The sequence below is a fragment of the Centroberyx gerrardi genome, chromosome 10 (genome assembly GCF_048128805.1).
Source record: "Centroberyx gerrardi isolate f3 chromosome 10, fCenGer3.hap1.cur.20231027, whole genome shotgun sequence".
NCBI classification, from domain to species: Eukaryota; Metazoa; Chordata; class Actinopteri; order Beryciformes; family Berycidae; genus Centroberyx; species Centroberyx gerrardi.
This window is the reverse complement of record NC_136006.1, coordinates 4,652,679-4,680,305: the sequence shown is the minus strand read 5'-3', so window position 1 is coordinate 4,680,305 and position 27,627 is coordinate 4,652,679. Positions and strand designations below refer to the sequence as shown.

The 27,627-nt window shown below is 42.2% G+C and overlaps 2 protein-coding genes across 2 annotated transcripts in view; both read right to left on the bottom strand.

The window, feature by feature from the left end:
- tbx15 (T-box transcription factor 15) overlaps window positions 1–12,932 on the bottom strand; it is a 39,408-nt gene extending 26,476 nt beyond the window's left edge. The window contains exons 1-3 of the mRNA XM_078286157.1: window positions 12,746–12,932; window positions 4,379–4,586; window positions 3–104 (exon numbers count right to left, since the gene is read on the bottom strand). Of these exons, the coding sequence (XP_078142283.1) occupies window positions 3–104; window positions 4,379–4,586; window positions 12,746–12,932 (497 nt within the window). The remainder of the gene's footprint in view (window positions 1–2; window positions 105–4,378; window positions 4,587–12,745) is intronic.
- An 8,263-nt stretch (window positions 12,933–21,195) lies between these two features.
- The window catches only part of wars2 (tryptophanyl tRNA synthetase 2, mitochondrial), a 25,861-nt gene continuing 19,429 nt past the window's right edge, over window positions 21,196–27,627 (bottom strand). The window contains exons 4-6 of the mRNA XM_071904076.2: window positions 25,534–25,616; window positions 24,163–24,281; window positions 21,196–21,644 (exon numbers count right to left, since the gene is read on the bottom strand). Of these exons, the coding sequence (XP_071760177.2) occupies window positions 21,196–21,644; window positions 24,163–24,281; window positions 25,534–25,616 (651 nt within the window). The remainder of the gene's footprint in view (window positions 21,645–24,162; window positions 24,282–25,533; window positions 25,617–27,627) is intronic.

The window sequence follows — 27,627 nt, the reverse complement described above, 5'->3', positions numbered from 1 at the left end:
ACCTGTATCTCTTGTTGTCGACAGGCACAATGTCCATGGCGATGTAATACTGCTGGTGAGGGTCCAGGCCAACGATCTTTACCCTCATGGCAGGAAACATCCGCCTGGAGAGGAACAACACAGAGAGATACTGATATATCTGATACTGTAATACTAATGTACCTCAGCCTTGTTATACAGGAACAAATCACCCAGTTGTATTTAAAGTAGGGAAGGAAATCAGTAGAGTCTTGGTGCAAAAATATGCCAGAAAAATAATAAAATGCCCTTAAAATAGTGATTGCAGGTGCAAAAAATGCCACTGACAAACAAGTGCATCAGTTGTGCCCATATTCAATATCTTTAAATTTGACCGTTTTTATGCAAAAAAATAAATATTATTATTTTCTTCTTGTCAGGGTGGAAAAGCCTCTGAAACAGCATTTAGAGCATCATGGGACACTAAAACTCTCCACTGAAACCCAGGCTGAATAGGGTAAAGCAGTAAGCCTTGATTAAATTACAAAGACATATGGCATTTCACAATATTTCAGAGAAATATTGAGAGAAAATAACACTTTCCTAGAAATCTGCCTTGTTAAAATTAGAAAATTTGCATTGTAAACTCACTTGGATGACAAAAATATGATGGATAGCAGATTGAAACACCTTTAAGATCGAGGAAAGTAGAGATGGGACGATATGCTTTCCTCACGGTCCGATTCGATACACGATATGGGGTTCAGGATTTAACGATACGATGTTATAAATAAAAGTTCAGTGACAACAAAGTCTGACTGTGCAGAATTGTGTTTATTTCTGAGACACAAATCGTTCTAGCGATGTCATTGGCTGCTAGAATGTAAACAACAATTTTAAACAAGCAGAATAAAATGGAGCTGATATCACCATTCATTTTTCTGACCCATGATACTTATTGTCACATTTTTGTATCGCGATATGTTGAATTTGGATATATCGTCCCATCCCTAGAGGAAAGGTTGCAGGCTTTTTTATATCAGTAACATCAGTTATATTCTCACCTATTGCACTGACAAAACTGTAACCATCTCAGTAAATAGAAAGATACAGATTATATTAATTAATTGAAAAAGGAGACAGTAAGAATCACAACTAACAAAAATACCAAAATATGAGTATCCTTCTTGCCTAAGGAGCAACATTCCCATATTTTTTTAGCAGGTCGTCCGAACTTTGCTTCACTGGCATTTAAAGAGAGAAAACAGGAGAAGTGTTGATTTTCCAGCCTGGCATCCCGTCCGCTCAGTTTGAACAAACTGCCCACTGACCGTGAATCTCAACACAGTCCCACTGAACAAGCCCATCACACCACAGGGTGAATGGCAGGGGTGTGTGTGTGTGTGTGTGTGTGTGTGTGTGTGTGTGTGTGTGTGTTGGGGGTGCAGTCTGGCCAGTCAGGTCACTCTAGGCCTCATCTTCAGCATCAACATTATGTGGTTAAATTCAAAGTTATTGCATTTTCAAAAATCCATCCTTTTTTAATTCCAGGCAGTTTCAGACTAACTCCAGGAAACTGGACTCGATCCTGATTGGCTCCCTCACTAAAGAATGACTGAAATCCGTCCAATCAGGGTCCGGTTTGCAGCATTTGAACTGGAAAGCCTCGACTCAGCAGGTTTACCTCATTTGAATTAGAGGAGCTGCTGCTGTCGGCCAATCAGAGTCCAGAATCATGACGACATAGTCTTCACATTATAGTTCTTCAAATTCATTCAATAAATACTCTTTTAACTAAGCTACATTTATTTTTAAAACACCATGAAGAACATTAGTCTTATCCAGAGCCTTTAACACATCTGTATCACCCCCCCCCCCCCCCCCAAAAAAAAAGAAAAAAATTATGCTAATATGCTCCTGTCAAAAAAACAAAACAAAAAACTTCTCCCTCTCTCCTCAGCTCTTATTTCTATCCTAGCACTTTTCTATCATTTTAGGGTGAAAGGAAATATTTTGTTCCACATTAGCAGACCACTCTGACCTCTGACCTTTGCCCTCTTTAGTGCTGTTGCTCATAATATTGCTGATCTAGTACTTTGTGATTATTCTGCTGTTGCACTCATTGTCGTTTCAGCCTAATGCCAACGTAAAAATGAAAATATTATTCATATATCTAATGGAGTAAACGGGATTTTGAAGCTGCAGCCTAACGCTTTATTGCTGCACACTAATCCGATGCAAACCCCAAGAAAATTAGTCTGAAAGAGAAAAAAAATGCGCCTATTATTAAATAATGGTGTGTATACGGAGAGGGAGACATTTTAACTTAATTCCTCGTTTTGCACTTCAAACGCTGCATTTTTTCCCTTTTCATTTAAAGGTCGTAAATCCCGGCCTGCGTAATGAGAAAAGAGGGCTGTTTTCTTACTTCCCTTCCCTCTGAATTTATAGGCTTATTATGAGCGGGGCATGAAATACGCGCGGCGACGGTCGTGTCAGCCCGACTCTGCTGCAGCGGACACTGATTGTTGCTCTATTTATGAGGCGATTACCAATTTAAAGCCAATTCATAAAAAAAATAGTCTGTAACGAAACCGGGTAGAGAGGAGGCCAATATTCCAGTTTATATTCATCTGAATTCAGAACACAGAGGAGATGAAAAATAGCTTCGGTCTGCATCTTTCTAATGGCATTTAAATCCAAAACAACATCAGATTGATGCACGCGGCCAAATAAGAAAATAAAATACTTGTTTTAAAAGCTTTCCGAACAGAACGAAACAAGTGAAGCTTATTTTACAGACTAATAGGCTGGGATAAAGCATACAGTCACATCACCGCTATTTTATAAATTAAAACCAACGTGAATCACCTGTTAAACATGGAAAATATGATTCATATTTCATGAAATAATTCTGTATTCCTATAATAATTGATTTGGCCTCGAACCTCCCCTGTTTCACTAAATCTAGATCGGATAGGCCAGCTTGGGCCTTTTGAACTATATAGGTCAGTTTAGGTTCATCTTCAGCTCGTCTTGCTTAAATAACTTTGCCCAGAAATAATAATATAGGCCTATAGATAGTTTAACATCTAATTGTCATGTAGTTTTGACAGAGGTTTGGCCGCTGCGCAATAAAAATATTCCACATTTCCCAATAAAGTGAATAGCACTGAATCAATTTGGGGGGAGGAAATCCACACTGCAAAAATGCAGCTTTTAGTCGCATATTTAGTCTGAAAATCTTATTTTTCTTAAAACAAGTGGAACATTTCGGCCAGCTGACTCAGATAACTGCAGCTTCACTGGTTTCAGGAAAGTGTCACTATCTTGAAAGAATTTGGATTAGACTCCACCAGAGTCAAGAAAATGACACTTTACTCAATAAAAGTCTTCATGCAAATTGATTTGCATTGGGGGAAAAAGGAAATCATCTCACCCCGCTGGCAGATTTATTCACTTAATTTAAGAAAAATATGCTTTTAAGACTCAAATCTAGAATAAATGACTTGAAACGATGGATATTCTGCAGTGCGTTTGAAAAAACTATTAGGCTACTAATAATAATCCCGGTTGGTCGTAAGAGTCCAGATAGAGAGGAAAATATCTGGAAATATGTGGAAGTGTGCGCGCGCCCCAGGCGAGCGAGCGGGGCAGAGAGCAGGGAAAGGTCCTTCCTGAGGATCCGTAGGTCAAGTCATACGCTCGCGCTGGGTTGTAATTGTGGCCCAAAAGAGCGAGAAAACCCAAAACACGCCGGAGAGATTAATTAGAAGCAGCTCTCCTTCCTCTCTGACATCAGGAAGACCCGCCGCGTCATGTCGGCCTGAACCGGATCACACAGCGGCCTGCATGTGCAACACATTAGCACCCAGCAAAACACAGTCCAGGGGTGTGTGTGTGTGTGTGTGTGTGTGTGTGTGTGTGTTGGGGGCGGGCGTTAAAGAAATTAATGAGTAATGAGTAACGATTTTTCTCTTAATATCTGTAAAAATTACTTTGTGTTGCATGTGTGTGTGTGTGTGTGTGTGAGAGAGAGAGAGAGAGAGAGAGAGAGAGAGAGAGAGTGTGTGTGTGTGTGTGTGTGTGCTATATTTAGTCACAGGCCTACTCAATAACCCATCTATAACATCGCGCGCTTAGTTTCTTCTCCAAAACATGACTGATAAAGGATTTTAACGGGAATCAATCGGCGGTTTTCCTCGCCATAGCTCACGAATCGCCGTTACGGCCCGGGACGGATTTTACGCACAGTTAGCGCACTGTCCGCCTGAGCCACGCGCCCGCCGCAGAGCTGCACGTAAAGCCCCCGGGATGAATCAACAGCAGGATCGGCACGGTGTGTGTGTGTGTGTGTGTGTGTGTGTGTGTGTGTGTGTGTGTGTGTGTGTGTGCGTGTGCGTGTGCGTGTGTGGATTACCTGCCGGCCTTGGTGATGATCATCTCCGTGCCGATCTCATGGAAGCGCTTCCACAGGTCCGCGCACTGCAGCTCCACCTGGATCTCCTCCATGGAGGCCGGGGGCGACGGGTCGCAGGGGCCCGGGGCCAGGTCTGCAGGGGAGCCGAAGGAGCACGACGTCCTCTCGGCTAGACCCTCTCCGTCCGAGCCGGGGCTCGCCTCAGAGTCTGGGGGAATGAACGGGATGATGAGAATGCGGCTGTGAAACAGAGGAATTAATAGCGGCTTTGCGCAGGAAACTTGGCGCAGTGAAAAGGAAAGCGGCTCGCGCTCTGCTGCGTCCAGATCACCTGCAGCCTGCAGCTTGGAGTTTGGCTCCCCGGCTCAACTCGTCATGGAGTTTGGGTTCGTGTCAAAAGCAGACTAAATGCAGCGTGGCCTCAGAAATGTGATGGAGAAAATATTGAAGTTTAAATTGGGCCACACAATGAAGAATCCGATGGGAAACGCTCAGCAGATGCAGTTTCCCCCAAAGAGCCCCTTCTGGAGAAAGTCAGTGACCGCTGACAGTCACTGACACTGTCCCGGGATAAAGCAGATTAACATGAAGCTCATCCAGACCTAAAGGACAGATTTTATACATTTGAGCCTCCAAGGTTGACAGACAGGAAGACCTCGGCCTTTAAATCTGTCGTTGTTCACTTTATTTTAAGTTTTTCCTCAGCTGTCAGGATCACAGACAGACCACCCCTACCTCCGTTATGTGCTCTTATCTGAAAATTAGCAAACTAAATAACGGATTGAAAGTAAAACACTAAAACTGTGGCAAATTTTTTTTTACCAAGATTATACAATTACAGCAGATTCTGAATCATCTAAATTGCATTTTTGTCATTTAACAAAGATCATAAAAACACTGCTAGATGATAATTAAACGTCAAAAGCTCCTACACTTAAGACAAATGCAGAATTTCTCAATTTCATGAACTTGGAATTATATGGTTGTACCTGACTTTTTTTTTTTGTATTATTTTTAAGTCAGAAATCAAAATCAGCATATTCATGATGTTTGAATGTTACTTTATGCTTGTGTGGTGTATTTTTAAGTATCTTTTGCAGTTAAATATTTAAAAAGATAGAAAGTACGTAACAGTTTTACCAGCTTGTCACATCTTTGATGCTCAGTATCTCAGAACTGAACTCCACCCAGATGAAACCTCATAACTCCAAACTCACAATCTGCTCTTTTTTTCCTTTTCTCAGAAAGAGTTTATAGCTAAATCTCCTACCCCCCCCCCTCCCCCTCCCCCCACCCCCCCCACCCCCTCCCTTTCTCTAATAATGTATTATTTATTGAGGGCCCTGACATGAGGAGGTTGACTTGGCAGACCGGGGCACACAAATATGGTTATGCAAATGCAGAGCTGCTGAGAGACTGGACAGAGTCCCGGCTTCACCACCGCAGAGCGGCCGGCCAAACCTGCTGGAAACAAGAGCAAGAGGCAGGAGGAGGGAAGATACCGAGCGGAGGGAGGGAGGGAGGGTGTGTGTGTGTGTGTGTGTGTGTGGTGGTGGTGGTGGTGGGGGGGGGGGGGGGGGGGGGGTTAGATCTGGGACCGCAGAGAGAGAGAGAGAGAACAGAGACGGAGCTGACACTTTCCATCATCTTCTTGGGAGATCCTTTCAGCCAGTCAGGACCCTCGCCCACATACATGTGCTCTCTCTCTCTCTTTTTTTTTTTTTTTTAACTCAAATACACCCACTTGTTCACACACAAGCTTGCAGATACACACACATGTACACACACACACACTCACTCTCTCTTAACACGCTTATTACACACAGACATGGAGCTGAGGAAGACGACCGACGGGCCGAATCCTGACAGCAGCTTTCCCAAAGCCTTCTTCACATAATATTAATATTAATATTATAATTATATGGCCTAATATTGGTTGGTGCACTGAAAGTCGATAAGACAGAGATGATCTCAGCATCAAGGTGCTGTTGGGAAACTACATCCTGACTGCCAATAGAGTTTTGTAAACTAGAGTAAGATTGATATATCAATTTGTCAATATTGAGCTTTGATTAAATATCAGATATCGTCCACCTCTGATATGATGGAGGTTCCTCCTGACTACTATCTGGAAAACCTGACATGAAATTTGATTTTCTTTGCACATTTTATTTATTCTTTTAATTGTTGGAATTTGCAAATGAATTCTTGAATGAATGAATGAATGAATGAATTCTTCACTTAAAGGCCTAATGCTTCCCAGAGTTTCTCTACCAGTGAATAGGTGTGGTGTCTCTCTGCCTTAAAGAGCTGCTGACACTGAAAGAATTTCATCAGTCTGGGTTTCAGTGGAGAGTTTTAGTGTCCCATGATGCTCTTTCAGAGGCTTTTCCACCCTGACAAGAAGAAAAGTCTGGGGGAAAACATTGAATACTTGTCACTTTTGGGGCATAAAAATAGTCAATAGTAGATATTGAATATCAGTGCAAAATGTCATCTATCAGCAGCTGCAGTAGAAGAATATGGATTTCGTATCGGCCCTGAGAAAGCGGCTTCGGTCGTACTCTACTGTAAACGTGTTTGTCTCGTGGCCTCAGCACGATCCTGCTGAGCTCAGATGGGAAACTGAAGCCGTCAGAGCAAACAGACACATTCCTGCGACTGAAGCAGCCAGATTAAATGAGATAATTTTACAGGAATGCATTAGAGATGCATGTTGTAGATGTGTGAAGGAGGGCCGAGCAGGCACACACACACACACACACACACACACACACACACACACACACACACTGGATACTAGAGTCTAAACCAACAGCCGAATGCAGGCAGACAGACAAAACACAACACTGGATAATCGCTACAGCAGTCTATGGTCCAACACACACACACACACACACACACACACACACACACACACACACTTGAAATACCACCTATCAGATATTGCACTGTATTACTCAATAATACTCAATACTGACAAGGAAAGCAACCTTTGTGTGTGTGTGTGCGTGTGTGTGCGTGTGTGTGCACATGCATGCCGTGCATCCTTGCATGCATGTATCCTTGCGTACATGTGTGTGTGTGTGTGTGTGTGTGTGTGTGTGTGTATCCTTGCTTGTATGTGTTTGTGTCCATGTGTGTGTATGCAGTGTTAACCAAGCTGACTCGAGGATTCATTTCCAAAGCTCAGAAATTGTTAAAAATTGTTTAAAAACGGTAAAACTGGAGACATAAAGCAACATTCTCTGTCCAGTATCACAATATTCAGCGGCTTCAATACAAATGCCGAGTTTAAAGTTGCAGTTACATTTTTTTTTTTTGTGTGTTGAATGAATAGAAAGTGACATCTATTGATGACTAAAAATTTGTCCACTCAGCAGAACGCTGCCCTGACATCTGCTGCGGTTAGCTCCATGGCCTAACTTCACGTTCACACACACACACACACACACACACACACACACACACAGCCTGTATCTTGTGGTTAACGGCTCCCAATCAGCTCATGCCATGCCTCATTAAAAAGAGGCTAACATCCATTTCATGCCACTAATTGGTCTGAAGTTAATCGAGTCAGTATCTCACCATCGTCCTCTGTGTTATTCCATCCATCCATGTTCACATCAGGCTTGACTGACTCTCATTTCAAAACATCTAAAGATAAGACACTGGTAGAGCTTCACTTGGCCGCTTGGAAATGGAGTTTAGGCATAATATACTTTCAATAATAAACATTACAGGAGAAGGAAATGCATTTAAAGACGTCATAACCAGTGAATAGATTTGTTTAATTAAATTGTAACTATTTCTAATTGGCTATTTGTACATCAACAGAGAAATAATCCTTCATTGCCGCTCTGAAATGGCTCTTATGAAAGACATTTATGAATAGGAGAGGGATTTCATGAAGTTGTAACTGTTTTTAATTGGGTAATAAATAGAATTTTTACATCTACAGTAAACTATTCCTTTATTTTTGGTCTGAGAGTGTTTGGGAACAGCAGATGTATTTAATGAAGTTATAGCAGATTTTTTAAATGGGTAATAGATAGAAATTCTACATTACTGTGAAATATTCCTTTATTTCTGCTCTCATATGCCTCTAATGACGCCCATTAACCAACAGTAGATGTATGGAATGAAGTTGTAATGATTATAATTATTATTATTTTTAAATTGGGTAGTAGATTCAAGTCCTATCCTGCATCTACAAAGTGAAATATGCCTTTATTGTCGGTCTCGCATCCCTCTAAAGAAGCCAATTACGATTTGGAGACGCACATAATTAAGTGGAAACCATTTTTAATTGGGTCGCAGATTGAATTTTTCCTTCTGCGTAGTGAAATATTCCTTTATATCCTTTATTATCGCTGCTCTCATGATGCCTGTGCTGCAGCTCATGTATGACTAGGAGATGCATTTAATGAAGTTGCAGCAGATTTTTTAAGTGGGCAGTAGCACTCTGCCAACCATGAAATCACTGAGTAACCCAATCCATATTGAGAGAGCACCTGTTTCCCCTGCGCACTGATGGAGACTCAGGCAAGAAGGAAGCAATAAACGGTTTAATCCCGCTCATATAATGCGCTCACATCTCTATTATCAGCCTGCGTGGAGAAAGTGGACTGATAAAGTCTTTTATGAAAGAAACACTCGCTGAAAGGAGCAGCGTCTGGCTCCTTTTAAGCCTGTATCACTCAGTAATTATGATGGAAAGTCTTTGGATTTATCCAGTGAGTTTTGCTGGAAAAATGAATAAAACTGTGCGCGTAAAAGCGAAAATATCAACTCGTAAATTGCAGCACCACGAATAGCAAAAAGATGTTTGGATTTTATTTGAGGGTAAAATATAAATATCTCATGTCCTATTATCGGTGGAAGTGAAGAAAGTTTGAGTCAGGTCTTTGATCAATAGATTTAAATACAAAACATGTAGCTATAAGCCCTGTAGGTTAAAACCTGTTTATATTCGTCTGGAAGGGGAAATCTAAAGGACATTTAGTTGTAGTAGGTTTGTTAGGCCTTGTAAATTTAAATATTCACCTCTGCGCTGGCGCACACACACATACACACACACACCGTGCTAAATGAACTGAACATCTCTCCCTCAGCCTGGTAAATGAGAATCCACGCCAGTCAGGATTTAGACCCGCAGTGTTTCTCTGGGACTGTAACTCGCTGCAGTCCTGGCCTTGTCTTTCAGCCTAATAAACATGTTATATGACCAGCCGGCTTAGAGCCTCGCCTTGACTTGAGTAGAAAAAAATCACTCAGTTAAAGATTCCTCTAAACCACATAATCTGACCACAGAGACTCGCTGTTCCCGGTCACCGCCGCCCGGCGCGTCAAAACCGGAGGCTCTGGATCTGGAGCAGGACCCGCCGCTCTGCCAGGAGCCGGCTGCTGTAATGAGGCGGACCTGCGGGAGCGGGAACCGAGAACCGGGTTATTTAATCAACTAGCCTTTACACCCTGAAACAACCCGTGGCAGGCCCGAGGAGGGCTGCAGGGGCCGGGACAGGGCCGGGGACGGGACCCGCGCTTCTTAAACTGAGGTCCGGGGACACCCAGGGGTCCTTTAGGGGGGTCCGGGGTCATTTGAGGGATTTCCAGGGTGTCTCCAACATATTGAGGGAGAGTTTAATTAGCCTACACCCTAATTTAATTCACTACAAATGATCCAAATGAGAGGATCAGTAGAATGACTATCCTGCCATACGGCGCCAAAGAGCAGAAACTGCATGAGAAAAATAACTTCAGGCTTTATCTGCTGCCCGACAAAAGTAGGAAGTGCGCTTTATTTAATAGCATTTAAGGGATATTTGTGTTGCTATTAAATCTAAACAGTCAGCCATGGTCTTTGACCTTTCAAACACAAAAGTAGCGGTTTGTCTTCGCATGAATGTTTCACTCTCACCACTTGTATCTCCTCCATTTGCTCTGCAGACATTTCTACAATTCAATTCTGTATCATCAACAACTAAAATCTTCCCATATGGGCTTCCTGGGACAGAATCTTACCAAACGGGGGTCCTGATGTCTCTGTTTGGACATTAACACGTTTGATAGCCTCTAATCTGCCATGTAGGGTGACATACTCGCTGCAGGGAAATGCCTAAACAAATTTAACTCAGTTCTTCCTGTTTTTTATCCCAAGCGCAGGCGTTGGAAGCGATTCAGACCGAAGAGGAGCCGCGCGTAAAGGCGCTGCGCCCCGGAGGTCAAACTGCAACCTGCCGCAGGATCCACCGCCGGCCCGGGACTGTCTGTCCCGCGCGCTGCGTTTGTATTCTATTTCTATAATATATTTCTAAAACGATTCATTAAGCTGTGATTTTTAAGATAATAATTTGTAATTTTTTTTCTCGCCAAATATAAATACTGTAGTTTTCTAAAAATGTGCGGGCCCATTTGGACCCAGTTTCCCCACGAGGATCATTCAAGTTTCATCCAGTCTGGAGTCTGACGAAGCTCAGATCGCCTTCAAATGTTGTTTGGACTGAATCCCCGTGTTTTATTAGAAACTACCCCCAACAACAATTCTCCAAAAGCATAAAAAGTTTGGCTGAAGCGGGGCGCGCGGCTCTGCACACGTCAGTTCAGAGAGGCTGTCTACTAAATAAAGTGGCGACGTTTGAGCTCAAAGCAAAGCATCGAGGTTAAAAGTCACTTCACGTCTGTTATTGAAATCATTCCTCACAGGCTTTAGCTCGCTCTCCAGTCCCTCCACAGACAAACAGCAGAATGTTGGAGATGGACGAGCCAAAAAACAACAGATTCAACACTTCAACTACTATTTCTTGAATTAACTCATCAACTTACTCGGAATTTTGGTTAATTGTATACAGCCTAATCATTAAATTCACGTTAAAAGGTGTTGCAAATAGATTGAATTAAAAAGTTATACAATCTCAGCAAATAAATGCTATAATAAAAAATAGTATTGGCCTAGTTATGACCGTTTTTATATAAAGTTTTAATGAGACATTCGGAAGGTGGTGCGTAGGAAAAGTAACAACTAATAAAACATATTCAGTCCTATTTTTAAGTCTGCTTGAAGCAAGATATGAATCAGTTTGGTGTGTGAGCGCTCTCTCTTTTTCAGCTTGTTTTCCACGACTGGCCAATTCCTCCACAACACTTCAGTAACTACTAACACATTTCCAACAATTCCTCGTTTTTCGCTATTTTTTCCATTCCCTGTGTTTTTTAACATAACAGCCATTAAACCCTTAATCATGAGAATAGTTTTACGCGCCGGCCTGGAGCTGCAGGCTGGCTGCTTGGACTATAATCTTGGTTTATATTTTCTACATTTTAACACTGATACTTTCTCTAAATAGACATTCTTCACGAATGGTAGAGCCTTAAATATTAACTGGAAAAGGTTCTGTAAGTGTGTTATAGCTGGAGAATATTGGAGGAACTGTGGCGCAAGGCGGATGCTTTTATTGCACAATGTGTTATAAGGCTGCACAAGGCCTAGCGCGGATTTTAACAACAGGGACTATAATCCAAAATAACATTTGAAGTTATTGGTTCACTTTGAGCGTAAAATGTATCAGATTATATCATGTGTTTGCCAATACGCCTCAGTGATTCAGTTGTGTATAACATGCCGAGGCCTCCTGCAGGCCCATACAGACTAATTCATGTTGAACACAGCAGGCAGACTATAGCAGCTCGCCCCCAAACAGCCAAACAGCTTTACGCTTTGATTTACTCAAGTGATCCAAGCGGTTTTCAGTAGGCTATTTAAATTACAGCACCTCAGTATAATCCACCAGTCCTGAATCAAAACCTCCACAACCCAAACCGGAATATGACGTTTAGGCTGCGCGCTGTCTTGAAATCTTATTTTTATTAAAACAAATGGAAAAAGAATCTGCCAGTAGGAGTGAGATGATTTCACCTGTTTCCAATGCAAATCAGATCGTTTCAGGAATTTCCTTGAATCACCGTGTGTGTGTGTGTGTGTGTGTGTGTGTGTGTGTGTGTGTGTGTGTGTGTGTCTTCCCTACATGCATCATGTCTTTAAGCTACATCTCCTACACGGCACTATACTGAAACTTTTGCTTCTGTAAAATTCACTTCAACAAGTGTAACCGCGCTGGAACCGAGTGAACCATCTCACCCCACTGGCAGAATCTCTCACTTGGTTTAAGAAAAATCAGACTTCAGGACTCCATACTGGATTCAGATGGAGACTTGTGCAGCGTGGAGCCTGCCTGTCCCACCGTGGGTTGGGTCACTGCATGTGTAGCCATGTTTTGACTCGGGACTCGTGGGTTACCCTGCAGCGGTATAATGGAGATCCTGGCGTTTTGGCGTTTTTGTCGGTGTGGTGCGTGTCTGCGCACTGACCCGGGTCCATATCCAGACAGTGCGCCGGGTCCTCTCCGTCGGTGGCGAGGCTCTCCATGGACAACTCCAGCTCCTTCTCCTCCCAGCCCCGGAGCTTCCTCTTCTTGTTGGAGCCGATCAGGGCTTCCACGGAAAAAGCGTGGGCTCTCGAGCTCAGAGCTGCGGCAGATCGCCTCCTCTCACTCATTTCTCTCAAATCCACCCGAGGGGGGGAAGCAGCAACAAAGCCCACTCCGTCCGTCCAACGCAGCAAAGCGAAAAAAATGCGCACGTCAGTGTTTACAACGGGGCGCAAACTCACCAAGTGTCCAAAGTAATCCCAACTCTGACTAGAAACGCCGCGTCAAACTGCTGAACCCGGACTGTGCCATCCCGGCTGCGCGTGAGCTCGAGTCGAGGAGGATTGATCGTTTTGATGCCGTCTGTCGCTTTTTGCGTCTCTCCGTCCGTCTTCTCCGCGTCTTTCTTTTTCTCTTTCTGTCCCTCTAACTTCTCTCTGATTGATACTCACTTCTGGAGCAGTTTTTTTTTTCCCAGGCGCAAAGGGCGGCCCTCCTGCTCCCTGTCAAACCCGCTGCGTCCAATCAGAAGTGAGGAAAGACAGCGAGACAAAATGTTTCCTCCAATGGCAGCGGAGGGAGACAGCTCGTCCTGGAAGAGGAACCCAAAGCCGGACTGCAGTAAATGAACTGACTCAACTGTATGGAAAAATGCATTAGCTTATCATCTGGTTAATTATTCCCATGACATCTGAAACAAACAGATTTGCCTCAAATGCAGTTTATCCCCCGGCAAACGGTAATAGGGAATCACCAGAGTGTGCATTTGTCTTTTAATGTCCATTTATTAACAGAACAGCACTCCTCTCCCTCTGTATCAAACCTGGCCTGCTGCTCGACTTATAGATCGAGGTTTGATCCGCTCTGTGTTTGGGTCTCCCAGCAGGAAAGCCCGGCCGAGGCCGAGCCGCGGCCCGCTGCCCATCTGATAAAGCTTTACGACATGGCGAACATCCAACAATAATTTTAATCGTTGTCTTTTCATCAAGTAAACGCTGCGCGGCTGGGACGCTGATTCCATCATTACCAGGGATTGGGGGAAAGTCACATTACAGCTCCATGGTGTCACCGGACAGCTGAGCAGCCGAGCCGCGGCGCGCCGCGCTGCAGCGGGACAGGTGGCGCTCCGTCCGGGGGAGCATGGGACGGACAGATTAGCGACAGAAATGGTTTGGGGGAAAAAAACAAAACACCGGTGGCTCTTCCCGGCTCGGTGAGCGCTTTCACCGGATCCGCGGTGCGTCTGCAGGTCGGTAACAGTCAAATATTCTTCTGGATGACGGACAGCAGACTGAGTGAGAGTTTAGAGAGGGATCATCCAGGACCTGCAGCATGAAACATACTAGATTTATACCGCTGCCCTGTTGTCTATTAATAAACAGTCCAGTTATAATTATTATATTAACTCTGTTCTAACAATATATTCTAATGCCAAAACTGGTAACACCAACATTGGAATAAAATTGCTTCTACAAAATCAGTTCTTTCTGTTTTTCTGTTTTTTTATACCTATATTAGCCCAAGTCTCATTAATCATTAAACTAATTAATAACCAATGAAACAATCAGTAGCCGTAAAACAAATCCGTGCGCTTCACGGTGCCACGAAGACTGCTACCTAAACGGAAACGCTATTTTGCCAAAATAAAAAATAAGATTTTGTATTTGGTCAAATGAACAAATAGGTTTTTCACATTTTCACGAGAATTGTCAGTAGCCTAAACGTCTGAAATAATAATAATAATAATAAAATATTCAGGGTCAGACAGGGCAGATTGTGGCAACTTTACGACTGCTTCGGCCACGTATATATTCTAATTATCAGCTTTTTTTAAAATAAAAACGGGACCGGCTGGATTCTCTCTCTGGTCAAACCTGCATCGCAGAGCTGCAGCCCGACGAGGCGGACAGGAGGAAAGCGGCGCCTGGTTTTAATGAAACACCTCCAAACACAACTGATCAATTTATACCATGTGAAAAATATATTTCACACGTTTCCCATCCGCCCAAATGCGCAACAGGTAACCAGCAAAACGAAAGTTTCATGAAACTAGAAGTGTGTTCAGGAGAAGCGCTGCGCGTTGCAGCTTCCACTTTTAGGCCAAATCCTCCAGTGAACCTGCATCTGCTGAAGCTGCATAACCTGAAGGGGGATTTTGTATTTGTAACCTTAAAAACAATAATTATCTCTCGCTAAAAACAATTATAGTAATCCTATAATACATTTTAGAAGAATACTGTACAAATATCACAGCAAAACTATAATATTCCCATAGGAGATAGGAGACAAAAATACCATAAAGTTCAATAAGGTCACTAAAAACTCACTATTGGATACCGCAGACTAGTCACTATAGGAATATTATAAGAATATTATAGTGATACCACAGGAGAAGAATACAATAAAGTGCGATAGGTCACTATTCAGTACCACAGACACTATAAGTCATTATAGGAATATTACAGAAATATCAAAGTGATTTTTCTTTAGGGACAGCTTCTGTAGTTTAACACAGTGCAATGAAGTTATTATTCTGTCATTATTCTGCAGGGAGAAAGAGAAAATGTATGCATTTTCCTATAGGCTGTATGGTAAATAGCGTAATGGAAATGAAATACTCACTGCGTTAACAGCGCGTTAAACACTGAAATACGACGATTTGATTTGGGATCAAAACTGACCATTGAGTACCGCAGACTCACTGTGAGTCCTTATCGGATGATTTATGAAACTATTTTTGCGAAATACGTAGTTGATTAGGGAGACATGAATTTATTCTTTATGGGTGTTTTTGCGCAAACTCCTGGTATGGTAAACTAATGGTAAATATTCTCTCTCTCTCTGTGTGTGTGTGTGTGTGTGTGTGTGTGTGTGTAGGGGGGGTCTTGGTCCCTCTGGGAGGAAACTCATTAAACACAAGCAGTAAAAACTAAAACCAACTGTTTGCCATTTAGATCCCAATTATAGTCCTGGCATCTCATTCACCCAACACGGAGCGGACAGGCCGACTGGGTTCACACCGCGACTGGCCGGACTGGATAGATCACTCTGAACAAAAAAGGTTCTTCACAGGACCAGTAAATGGTTCCCGAGGCTTGCGCTGTAGCAGAACCCTTTTTGGTTCTATAAGGAAACATTAAAGAAAGGTTCAAATCCTTCATGGCGCTCGAAAACGGCGTTATGAAATGTTCCAGCAGTATTAAAATACATTCTTTAAAGAACCACGCCGGGTTTTTTATTCTCATTTGACAGTTTTTTTTCTTTTGTATTCTATTTTGAACAAATCAGAGGGTTATTTGCGTGTTTACGCCTCTCTTCCCAAACCAAAACCCCCTGAGGTTCTTCTGGGTGTAGCCTGCGCCCCGGCAGGCGGACGGTGGGTGGAAACAGTCAAACGCGCCGTTAATATTCAATTAGTAAAAGCCGCCCTCTGACCCCGCGTGCCCCCTGGGAAATAAAGCATGCAACAAGCAGTAAAGCATCCCAAACGACAGCTCTCGCGTTGTTTTAGCACCTTCAGGCCGGGCCGGGCGAGGAAGGCCGAGGACTCCGCTTCCCCAGGACGGTATACTCTAAATATACTGCGGAGAACAACTGGAGGAACCCATGGCATTGAAAACATAATATTGAATATGTGAGGATTAGGATTTGTCAGTATTATGGGCAGGGATGGAGTGGAAGGCAGCTGGAAGGCAGTTTATCCACATTTATAGGCGCAAATTCACAGTTTGCATCAGTGAGAAGCGTCAAAGCGATGTAAGGAGACGATAGGGCCGTTAAAGACAAAAGTAAAAGTATAAACGAGATATAAATGAATGCTTTTTAAATTAGAAATTGTTGGTTTTCTTGTCTTCAGATTATCAAATACCGCAGGTCAGAGTTTACTCATAGGCTATATCGCTCACAAGTTATTAAAATGAGGGGATACTGATATTGAAGAGGCTGTTTTTAATCTTTTTCCAAGAGACTTTCTCCCCCGGATCCCTCCCACCACACACACACACACACACACACACACACACACACACACACACACACTGGGATCTCCATCAGCTCGGACCAAACCGGAGACGAACTGCAGCTCATCCGGATCTGAAAGTGAAAGTTCAGTCTTGTTGGTTTCTAGTTTCTGTCTGTCTGTCAGGTCAGAGATTAGAACTCGGGCTGGGATTACAGACTGCGGATCTGGGATTTAATCATGAAAAAACTTTAAAAAGGAAAAAAAAAAAAAAAAAAAACATCAGCACTTAAGCAGGAAATAGTGAATAATGTGCGCAGGGATTCTTATTTATGATAAAACTACCACACTAGGCTTTATTATAGACATATTGTTCATTGTGTGTTTACGTTTTGTTGGAGCATGAAAGAAAACTTTTTGGAAATAGCCTAATAGAGCATATTAAAAAGGAGTAGTAGGCCTAAAGCATTTCAGACTAACAGTCGATAGATCTAAATATGCATTGCGCTTTTTCAATTAATTTTTATAGGAAAAGAAGCTTGTAGCCTCAATAAGATCTTGATCGTGATGATTTTAGACTGTGAATGATGGCAAATTTTAAATACAGGCTATGTATTTACCCACTGAATAGCTGCATAACCCTTTAATATTTCATTCTGTCGCATTTCTTTTTTTTTCTGAAGTCGTTTAACCTTATAACCTTAAGAAAACTATAATAAACCTATAGTAAATCTTATAGGGGTACTATGCAAATATCACAGCAAGATTTAAAATATCATGCAGCTATATCAAAAAATGATAGACTACCACCGAAAAGCCTATAGAAAATAAAAAATATATTACACGATAAGGTCACTGTAAAATCACTACTGAGTACCGTAGACTCACTGTAAGTCCCTGTAGGAATATTATAGGAATATTATAGTGATACCATAGGCGATAAAAATACCATAAAGCGCGATTAAGTCGCTATAAACCCATATTAAGTGCCTCAGACTCATTATAAGTCCCTGCAGGAATATTAGAGGAATATTGAAGTGATTTTTCGTTCGGCGCTTGTCAGACGGGTTTCCGTTTTGTTTTGCGCCCATTCCTGTTCCTCCAACAAAATTAAATGAAATAAATCTAACACTCCATTAAGCTGCGGGCTCGGCTGCATGTGGTGTGGATGAAAGTGCGTCGGGTGTGTGATGTGGAGCGACTGGAGCTGAGACACACACACACACACACAGACATGCAACACAAACTGAGGAGCTGTAATAATAATAATGCTAAATTTAGGAGGATAATTTACAAATATCACCGCTAAAGCCCCTTTGGGAATATTATAGGAAGTGTCGCGGTGACGTCATAGGAGACACAAATAGCAGAAAGTGAGATAAGGCCGCTATAAACTAACTGTTTAGTACCATAGACACACTGTAAGTCACTATAGGAATATTATAGGAATACTATAGGAGATAGAAATATCATAAAGTATGATGAAATCACTATAATCTCACTATTTAGTACCACACATTATAAGACCCTGTATGAATATTATAAGGATATTATACGAGATAAAATATAAAAATACCATAAAGTGTGATAAGATTCCCATAAAGTCACTATTTACTATTGAAGACACACTACGTCCCTATAGGAATATTATAGGAATATTATAGTGATACCATAGGAAATTTGTACTAAGGTCACTACTGAGTATCACAGACACACTATAAGTTACTATAGGAATATTATAGGAATGTTATAGTGATTTTTCCATAGGGACAGCTCCTATTGGTTAACATAATACAATTTAATTTCATTATTCAACAGGGAGAATGAGAAAAATATGTGCATTTTCTCACATTATACGGTAATGTAGCATCATGGAAAAAGTCCTACTGCGTAATAGCGCGCTACACACTAAAATACGCCTGTTTCATTAGGATCAAAATGAAAATTAAATGTGCATTTAATAAGTTCATGAGTAAATATGGTGTTTGAGAAGGTTAAGAGGGTTTACATTTACAAGTTTCCTATATAACGCGCACTGGCCCCCGTTCAGTTATTAGAAAGTTCAACAACAGTAAAATGCCTCTTTTACATTTTTTCTCAACCCGGATTGTAGTTGTTTCCATTTAAAAATGATTTCCATGAAGCATGCTACATTTAATTTAAGAAAATAAAGACCTTGTATTACGACTCTCATTAAAGTTTTAAGTTCAGCGCATAAAACGGTTCAGCTCCAGCGCCGCTTTCTTATTACAGCACTTCTTATTATACTAACTTACACCAGTATCGCTGTTGTCTAATTTAAGCAGAGGTATGTATTTGTCAAATGGACCTGACATAATGCTGCGGTCCCAGGACGTCGCTGTGTTTTATTGCTTGGTGTTATGTATATATATTTTCTGTCAGCTGCTTCTGCCACCATAAATATAGAGCAAAGGGAAATAAACTGAGCTTGGACTCGACCGGACCAGTCTGTTCCCAGGTAAACACGGAGATGGAAAAACCCCGGTACAGTCCAGAGCCGTGGTGTGTGTGTGTGTGTGTGTGTGTGTGTGTGTGTGTGTGTGTGTGTGAGCATGTCTCAGTGCATAGAGCAAGTGGAAGTATGACTCCCTATAGGAATATTTTAGGGATATCATATAGGAGATAAAACAAATGACCATAAAGTACAATAAGGTAGAGTGTACACACACTATAAGTCACTATAGGAATATTATAGGAATATCATAGAGATACCATATAAAGTAAAAAATACCATAAAGTCACTAGGTCACGATAAACTCAATGTGGAGTACCACAGACGCAGTTTAAGTTCCTATGGGAATAATACAAGAATATTATAGTGATATTATAGGAGGAAAATAGTTACTATAAGAATATTATATGAATAGATTTTTAAAAAATACCATAATGTTAAGTCACTTTAACCCACTAGTGAGTACCAAAGAAACACTACAAGTTACTATAGGAATATTATAGGAATATTATAGTGTTTTTTCCAACAGGTTAACACAACACAATTTAATGTCATTATTCAGCAGGCAGAATGACAAAATGTGTTTTCTTACAATATATTGTAGCCTGTTTGTGTGTGTGTGTGTGTGTGTGTGTACAGCAAGTGTGAGTTTGTATGTGTGTGTGAGAATGCAGTTAGTGTGTAAGCATGTGCACACCCACTTGCATCTGTTTAAGTGTGTGTACAGAAAATTTGAGCACCTATGAGTGTGTGTTTACTGAGAATGTGTAAGGTTGTAAGAGTGTTAGTGTGCAGCAAGTGTGTGTGTGTGTGTGTGTGTGTGTGTGTGTGTGTGTGTCTACAGTAGGCATAAGAGTGAGAAAGTGTGTTTATTCAGAATGTGTAATGATCTAGAGTGTGTTGGTGTACAAGTGTGTGTGCAAATAAGCACGTATAAGAGCATGTGCCTGTGTGCACCCTCTTGCATATGCATATGTATGTGTGTGTGTGTGTGTGTGTGTGAGGGGAAGGGGGAGGGGCTATAGTGACTTCAGTCTGCTGCTGGGATCACAGACCGCTCACCTCTGCCCCCAAACCTATTACCTATTATGACAGGAAATAGGCTCTGTGTGTGTGTGTGTGTGTGTGTGTGTGTGTGTGTGTCTCAAGGTGTCAACGAAACACTATCATCAGTGGAAAGAGTGGATGAAAAAGAAAAACTGACCAAACTGCAAATTCCTAAAAAAAAATTAAAGTATGCATATTTATTTTTCAAATAATGGAAACAAAAAACAATGCTGGGAGTATAAAATACATGACAACAATATGTACAAGCAGACATTATCAAACACCAGTTGGCTCCCAGACCCCCTGCCACGCACACACACACACACACACACACACACACACCCACACACACACACACACACACACAACCATCGTAACATCAGTGTTCAGAGTCTCCCAGTGAGTCTTTGACAGTTTTCTGGAGGAACGGAGGCGGGACATTCTTCCTGCAGCAGAGCTGGAGATCAGCAGATGGGACGATTATTTACCTGCCAAAGCTGATAGTGTGTGGATGAGTTGTGTTTTTCTGTCCACTGTTGTGTATGGAGTTGTGTATGATGTGGACTGGGCCAGTCTTGCAAAGTGAATTTCCCTCGGGACGATAAATGAATAAATGATGCCGTACTGCACTGCATAACATGAGCTAGCAAGGAGAGCTGGAGAGACAAGTCATCTGAGGCTCTGTTCACACTGCAGCTGAAAGTTTCCCAGTTTAGGTTTTTTTCTCCTCAGACGTGAATCAGATCTGATGTTTGAAGCGCAGATACAAAACAACAACATCGCTGTCAGTTCATATAGGAATCAGATCTGGGTTTCATCCTAGAATAAATATGATCCCAGAAACATCAGATATGAGCAGCATTGGTCCTGCAGTGTGAACGGAGCCTACCCCCCCCTTCCCCCCTGCTGCCTCTCAGCAGAAGCCCACCCTCTGTCGGACCTCTCTGAGCACCGGGGCGGCCAGCTCTCGGGCCCTGCGGCTCCCCTTGGCCAACACGGCCTCCAGGTGCGCCCCGTCGGCCCTCAGCCTCTGGATCTCCTCTCTGATGGGGGTCAACCTCTGGATCACGGCCTCGGCCACCAGGCTCTTGTAGGCCCCGGTGTCCAGCCCCCTGGCCCGGGACGCCGCCTCCTCCACGCCGACCCCCTCCACGGCGGCGTGCAGCGTCAGCAGGTTGGACACGCCCGGCCGCGCCTCGGGGTCGAAGGTGACCTCGGAGGTGAAGTCGGTGACGGCGCGGCGGATCTTGAGGGCGATGTCGTCGGGCGAGTCGGTGATGCTGATCGTGGCCATCTTCTGCGGGTCGGACTTGGACATTTTGGCGGACGGGTCGCGGAGGGATTTGACCTTCCGTGTGGAGCCTGTGGGACAAAAACAGGTTGTTATAAAAAGACTTTCTTGGGTTTCTGATTGTTTTAAATATGAAGTGATGGATTTCAGGCAGCAGGTTTTCTCCAAAGTGGATATACAGCATTTTGGAGTTCCTGGTCCTGGTGGCTCAACAGGCTAAAGCACACAGCGTACAAACACTGATGGTTTGAATCCAATTCATCTCCCCCTCTAAATCCCATCACTCCCATCTTTCCTGTCACTCTCAACTGCACTATATAATAAGAGCAGCAATCCCTTAAACATAATAAAATGATTAAAAAACAGCTGTAATCCTCGCAAAGTACATGGTTATAATATAAACTGGGGATTTATATAAGAGATGAACTTGGGTCAGGATTCAGTGGAGACTTGAGATGCTGTAAAAGTAAAAGAAAATAATATATAATCCTCCTTTGGATACTGTAACTTTCATAATCGAAAAACTTAAAATACGACGCAATTTTGGGCGTCACTAGTACAGTTGATCTGGGAATCCTCCACACCAAGTTAGCGCTTTAGTTTTCCTGCAGGGATCAATGATGTGTCAGTGAAGTATTACTGTTTCATTAATGCTGCCTTGTGTGTGTGTGTGTGTGTGTGTGTGTGTGTGTGTGTGTGTGTGTGTGTGTGTGTGTGTGTGTGTCCCAGTGTGAAGCGGCCCGTCGCAGTGTGAGGTGATGAGCGACTCGGGGGTTTCCTTTCCTCTCTGATTTATCAACTCCATCCTTCCGCCATCTTGCAAACCCTCACTCTTGTTCTCTCCCACATGAGCGGTCCACATCCTTTCCAATGCCCCCCCCCCCCCCTCAACCCTCCCCCCTCCCCCCGTCTAATCTTTACCCCGTCCCTTCTACCACCCTTGGGACTTCTATATTTCAGGAAAATTAATAATAGGACGTCTTTGATTGGGTTTCAAAGAGACGGGCGGCGACTGGCAGCTCCGTCGGCCCTGCTCTGCTGTCCTGATCCCGAGCCAAAGAAGAAAAAAATGAGGATCGGAACTACGAGCCTGAGCCAAGTGCTGCCACCCCCCACTGCTCACACACACACATACACACACACACACACACACACACACACGCAGAACCCCACCTCTGAAGTCATCTTCGGGGCATCCCCCTCAAATCTATTATCACTCTATTACTCAGATCGAGGAGGAAAGGCGCAGTTCTTTAATCAAAGCTGCATCACACAGATGACTGGCTGCATCTTGAGCTTTTATGATGCTGATAATTAAGGAGAATGAAACTGGGGGTTTGGGGGGGGGGGGGGGGGGGGGGGTAGCTGAACATGCTGACCATGTGTGTGTCTGACTGTGAGCACATCTGGGCAAGCATCATGTATATACAGTGTATTTGTGTGTATTTGTGTGTGTGCGTGTTTCTTCTTTCTTTCTATTTTTATTGATTGATTGATTAATTGATTGATTAATTCTTCATTTAGTTAGTTAGTTTATTGTCCAAAGACATGATACAAAATAACAGAAAAAAACACACACAATCAATAAACAGAAACCCCCCAAAAAACAAAAAAACACACTGACATTGTACAAACAAGTTACAAAAAGTTAATATTCACCGGGACGGGACGGGACGGGGGGGGGACGGGTGTTCCTATTTAAAGCTTGCATGGCAGAAGGGACAACGCTCTTGCTGAAGCGGGCCCTCCTGCACATGGGTGCTCTGTATCTACGACCAGAGGGAGGGAGGGTGAAGTGAAGTGGGTGTTCTGGGTCCCGTGCGATTCTGTGTGCTTTACGGGTCAGAGTTCTGGCGGGACGGTCGGATAAGTCGGGAGTGGGAAGACCGCTTAGTTTGGTGGCTGAACGGGTGATTTTTTTTTAGGAGTCTGTTCTTATTAGCAACTGTCAGCATGTTGAAAAAGCAGATGGCACCGTACAGAAGAACTGGCTCACTGATGCTGTGATACAGGAGGAGGAGGAGGAGATGGCAGATGATTTAAAGGCTTAATGTATCCCAGAGTTCCCCCTGAATACATGTGGTGGGCCTCCCTGCCTTAAAGTCAAATTCCACCCTAAAACACTACAACACTGTAAAAAAAAAAACAGCTACAGGTGATGAATCTTGCATTTCTGGGTCCATTTTTGTTTAGTGTGTTTTTATTATTCCTATCAATAACTGGCCAAACACTGATCATCACAGATTGATGATAAATAATGGAGTATGGGTGGGTGGATTTTTCCTTTAAGGAGCTGCAGACACTAAAGTAATTTCATCAGTCTGGGTTTCAGTGGAGAGTTTTAGTGTCCCATGATGCTCTAAATGCTGCTTCAGAGGCTTTTCCACTGAATGCTTTTTTTGCACGAAAATTGAAAAATGTAAAGATATTGAAAATCAGCACAAAATCTCAGCCATCGACAACTTCAACACAAAAATATCAGTTTCAGCCTTCAAAAACCCATATCAGTCGAACCCTGACCTGTGTGTACATATAGTGTGGGTGCATGCATGCCTGTGTGTGTGTGTGTGTGTGTGTGTGTGTCCTCACTGAGCAGGGCGCGTGGTTCGGGGAACAGTTCTCCATAGTGGTGGTTGAAGATGCGAGCCAGATCCTGGGCCAGCTCCAAGTGCTGGACCTGGTCCTCTCCGACAGGGACATGAGTGGACCTGAACGACCCGACAAACAACAACAACAACAACAACAACATCAGCTTCTCTGACACGACAACAGGATGAGCAGCAGGATGTGAACACACACTGGAGACACTTGTCAGTTCTGGAGCATCTTCATCTTCAGCTTCGTCACTTTGTCACTTGATGAGAAACAATCCATCTATCTGCTCTTTAACTGGATCCTCACTACTGCTGCTCATGTCAAGGCTTTTTCTTAGTGTGGCTGTTATTCCTTCTCTTTCATTATTTTATAACATGATTTTATTATTCCATTTTCTCTTTTATCTTTGTTTTATTCTCCTACTTTATTAGTATTATTATTTATTTTTTACTACCTTTTAGTCCCACGTTTTACTCTTCTGTTTTATGACGATGTTTGAACTCTGCTGGTGATTTCATCTTGTTTTAAAGTGATATATATAGATATATATATATAAATAAAGTCCATTGTTATTTATTATTATTACATCACCGATTAGGTTTTCTCTATTATCTGCCTCGTTCTCCACAGGAAATAAGGTTTTGAATATTTGGAGGTGAAAACATGGAGTGTCTTCTATATTTGTTCAGAAATATGGAGCTGAAGTTGTTTTCATTGCAGAAACACAAAGCTAACAATAATCCAACCAACCAATATCTACTGATGCAGCAATACCAGACTGTCACTAGACTGTGAAGAGCGAAGATTTACAAAATAGAACGACACTGGTGCGCCAACATCAGAACATTCCCCCAGCACTGAAATCTGATACCGAGAGATACATGGAGCATTGGAGAAATCCAAGCAACTTGATTTTCTGCCTTTTACATTCATTAAAGAGTGTCAGATCTCTCTCATGGCAAAAAATAGATTATTCTGCAGCAATCTCTGACCAGTGAATCCAAACTAACAGTCTAGGATCAGATCATTACTCCGTATTGGGAATACTTGAAGTTTAGTACTCATTATCAATAGCACTGGTAAAAACACTGGTGGCAGTGCAGACAAGACCAATAAAAACTAAAGAATTACCAGGCTTAAGTGTTCATATACAGTATATAAGATGAAAAACAACATAATGATGATCTAACAAATTATACGAGGCAGCTCCAGCCAAGAAATGTCCTTTGATTAGCCAACAAACTCGGGTTAATAACGTAGAAAAACACAGTAAACACGGTGAAGATGCACGCACGAATATTAAAAGACACACACGAGCGCACAAGCGGAGACAAATGAATGCTCAGACGACGGCAGCGGTCTCACTTGTAGAGCAGGATGTCGGCGGCCTGCAGGACGGGGTACGTGTAGAGACCGACGCTGCCCTCGCTCTTCTGCTTGCTCTTCATCTGGAGGAGAAAGATGGAGGGAGGGAACGAGAGAAGGAAGCCAAGATGGAGGGGAAAGAGGAAGGAAGGAAGGAAATAAACAGTGAGTTAAGATATGCTGCCGGACACCTCGCCTTTTCTATGTAGATTTTCAAAGTACTTATTTGATTTTCTCTGGTATTTTTCAACGAAGAAGAAAGGAAAAAAATGCCCGAAATGCTTTTGTTACCATAAAATATCTATTTCCTAACACTTTGGATCTGTTTCTTCAACACTCGGCCTCATGTTCATCAAACGTGTAGTTTCATTGTTTTAGTGTTATCGTCACAGATATTTGCATGTATGATTTTGTTTTCTCAAACTATAAGCCTAGTTGGTCTTTAACGGGGTTAAGTTATTGCAAACAGACAAAGAAAACATGCTGATTTACTGAACATTTTCCAAAAAAACTCCAAACTCTTGATGGGCAGCGTGACAGAAAAGAAGAAGCGGGAAAGAACGACAAGACCGAATCAACATAAAACCCCGTTTTCACTTTTACGAGTCGGGGCATTTTGAGACAAACGGGGGGAAACGGACGAGTCGGCGGGACGTTTTCCATCCCGTCTCACATGAACTCATCTGCTGGGTAAAAACAAAAAAGGTGTTTTCTGTGTAGCAACAGAAACCGCTGACTCTCTCTCTCTCTCTCTCTCTCTCTCTCTCTCTCCTCCTGTATTAAAACTGCATGTGGCCGGGGGAAAATAACAGTAATTATAAAGACGTTTGAAAAATCTGGCAGGTGGAATAGACGGACGCTGAGAAACAAACAATAAAACAAACAATAGGGATGCTGGGTAAAGTCAGGAAAGAGTGGAAAAGGGAACGATGTTGATTCGCAACTATTAAACTGAAGCAAACAGACGTGGCGATAATTGAGTCAATATGAATCTGGAACATTGCGAGAATATGCGCCGATCCAACCCTAAAAAAAGACATATAACTTCAATAATAAATATACAGTACTGTGCAAAAGTCTTAGGCATATGTCAAAGATATCCATAAAGCGAAGATGCTTTCAAAACGAATGAAAAGTTTCTGAATATCAAAAATTTACAATTAACAGCAGTCTACTGGCACACTAATGCAGAAAACAAATAAACATCTAAGACTTCTAAGAAATTTATATAAAAAAATCTAGGGTGCCTAAGACTTTTGCACAGTACTGTATTTACTATTTCAGCATGTTATAGGATGCATTCGGCATTCTCCGTCTTGAGAGTGGAGTGTGTTTGATAAAAGATTTCGGCTGTAGAACTATTTCAGACACAGGAGTTTGAGGCGGGTTTCTTGTCTCTTGTAATTTGCCATTTAATTACGTTGGACCATGTAACTGATACTGTTCATCTCCAGTTCAGTAACTGGATCCGAGGCTCCGGCTCAGTTCAGGTTCACATCAATCAGCTCAAAATGTTAATTGGAGCTACAGTTCTCTTCATAATGACAGAGAATAGAATTTCACTAACTTCGATATGGAAGAAGAAGAAGAAGAAGACGCAGAAAGGTTTTCAGCTGGGACGTGTTTAAAGGTGCAGTACGTAATCTACTGTTATCTTCAAACTCCAACGGGTGGAGCGGAAAGTGAGTTTTGAACTTTATAACCTTATTAAATGGTGAATTTATCATTATTCAACAGTGGTTATGGATTATTTTATGCTATAAATAATGTTATTTGAACATTAATTAAGATTCAGATTCAGAGAACTTTATTTTTCCACTAGGAACTTCAAGTGTGGAGGCATCAAACACACACACACACACACACACACACACACACACACACACACATCAAGACAGTAATAATAAACACAGAAAACAGTCCTAAGAAACATAAAAACAATCGATCAGTGTCATAAAAAATGAACAGTGTCTCATTTTTATAGTGTATCATAACTGTAAGAGATGATAACAATGGCTTTCTGATTTCTTTAATCAACCATTTATACTGTTCATTTTTACTACATTAACGCATTTTCAAATATCATTATTTATA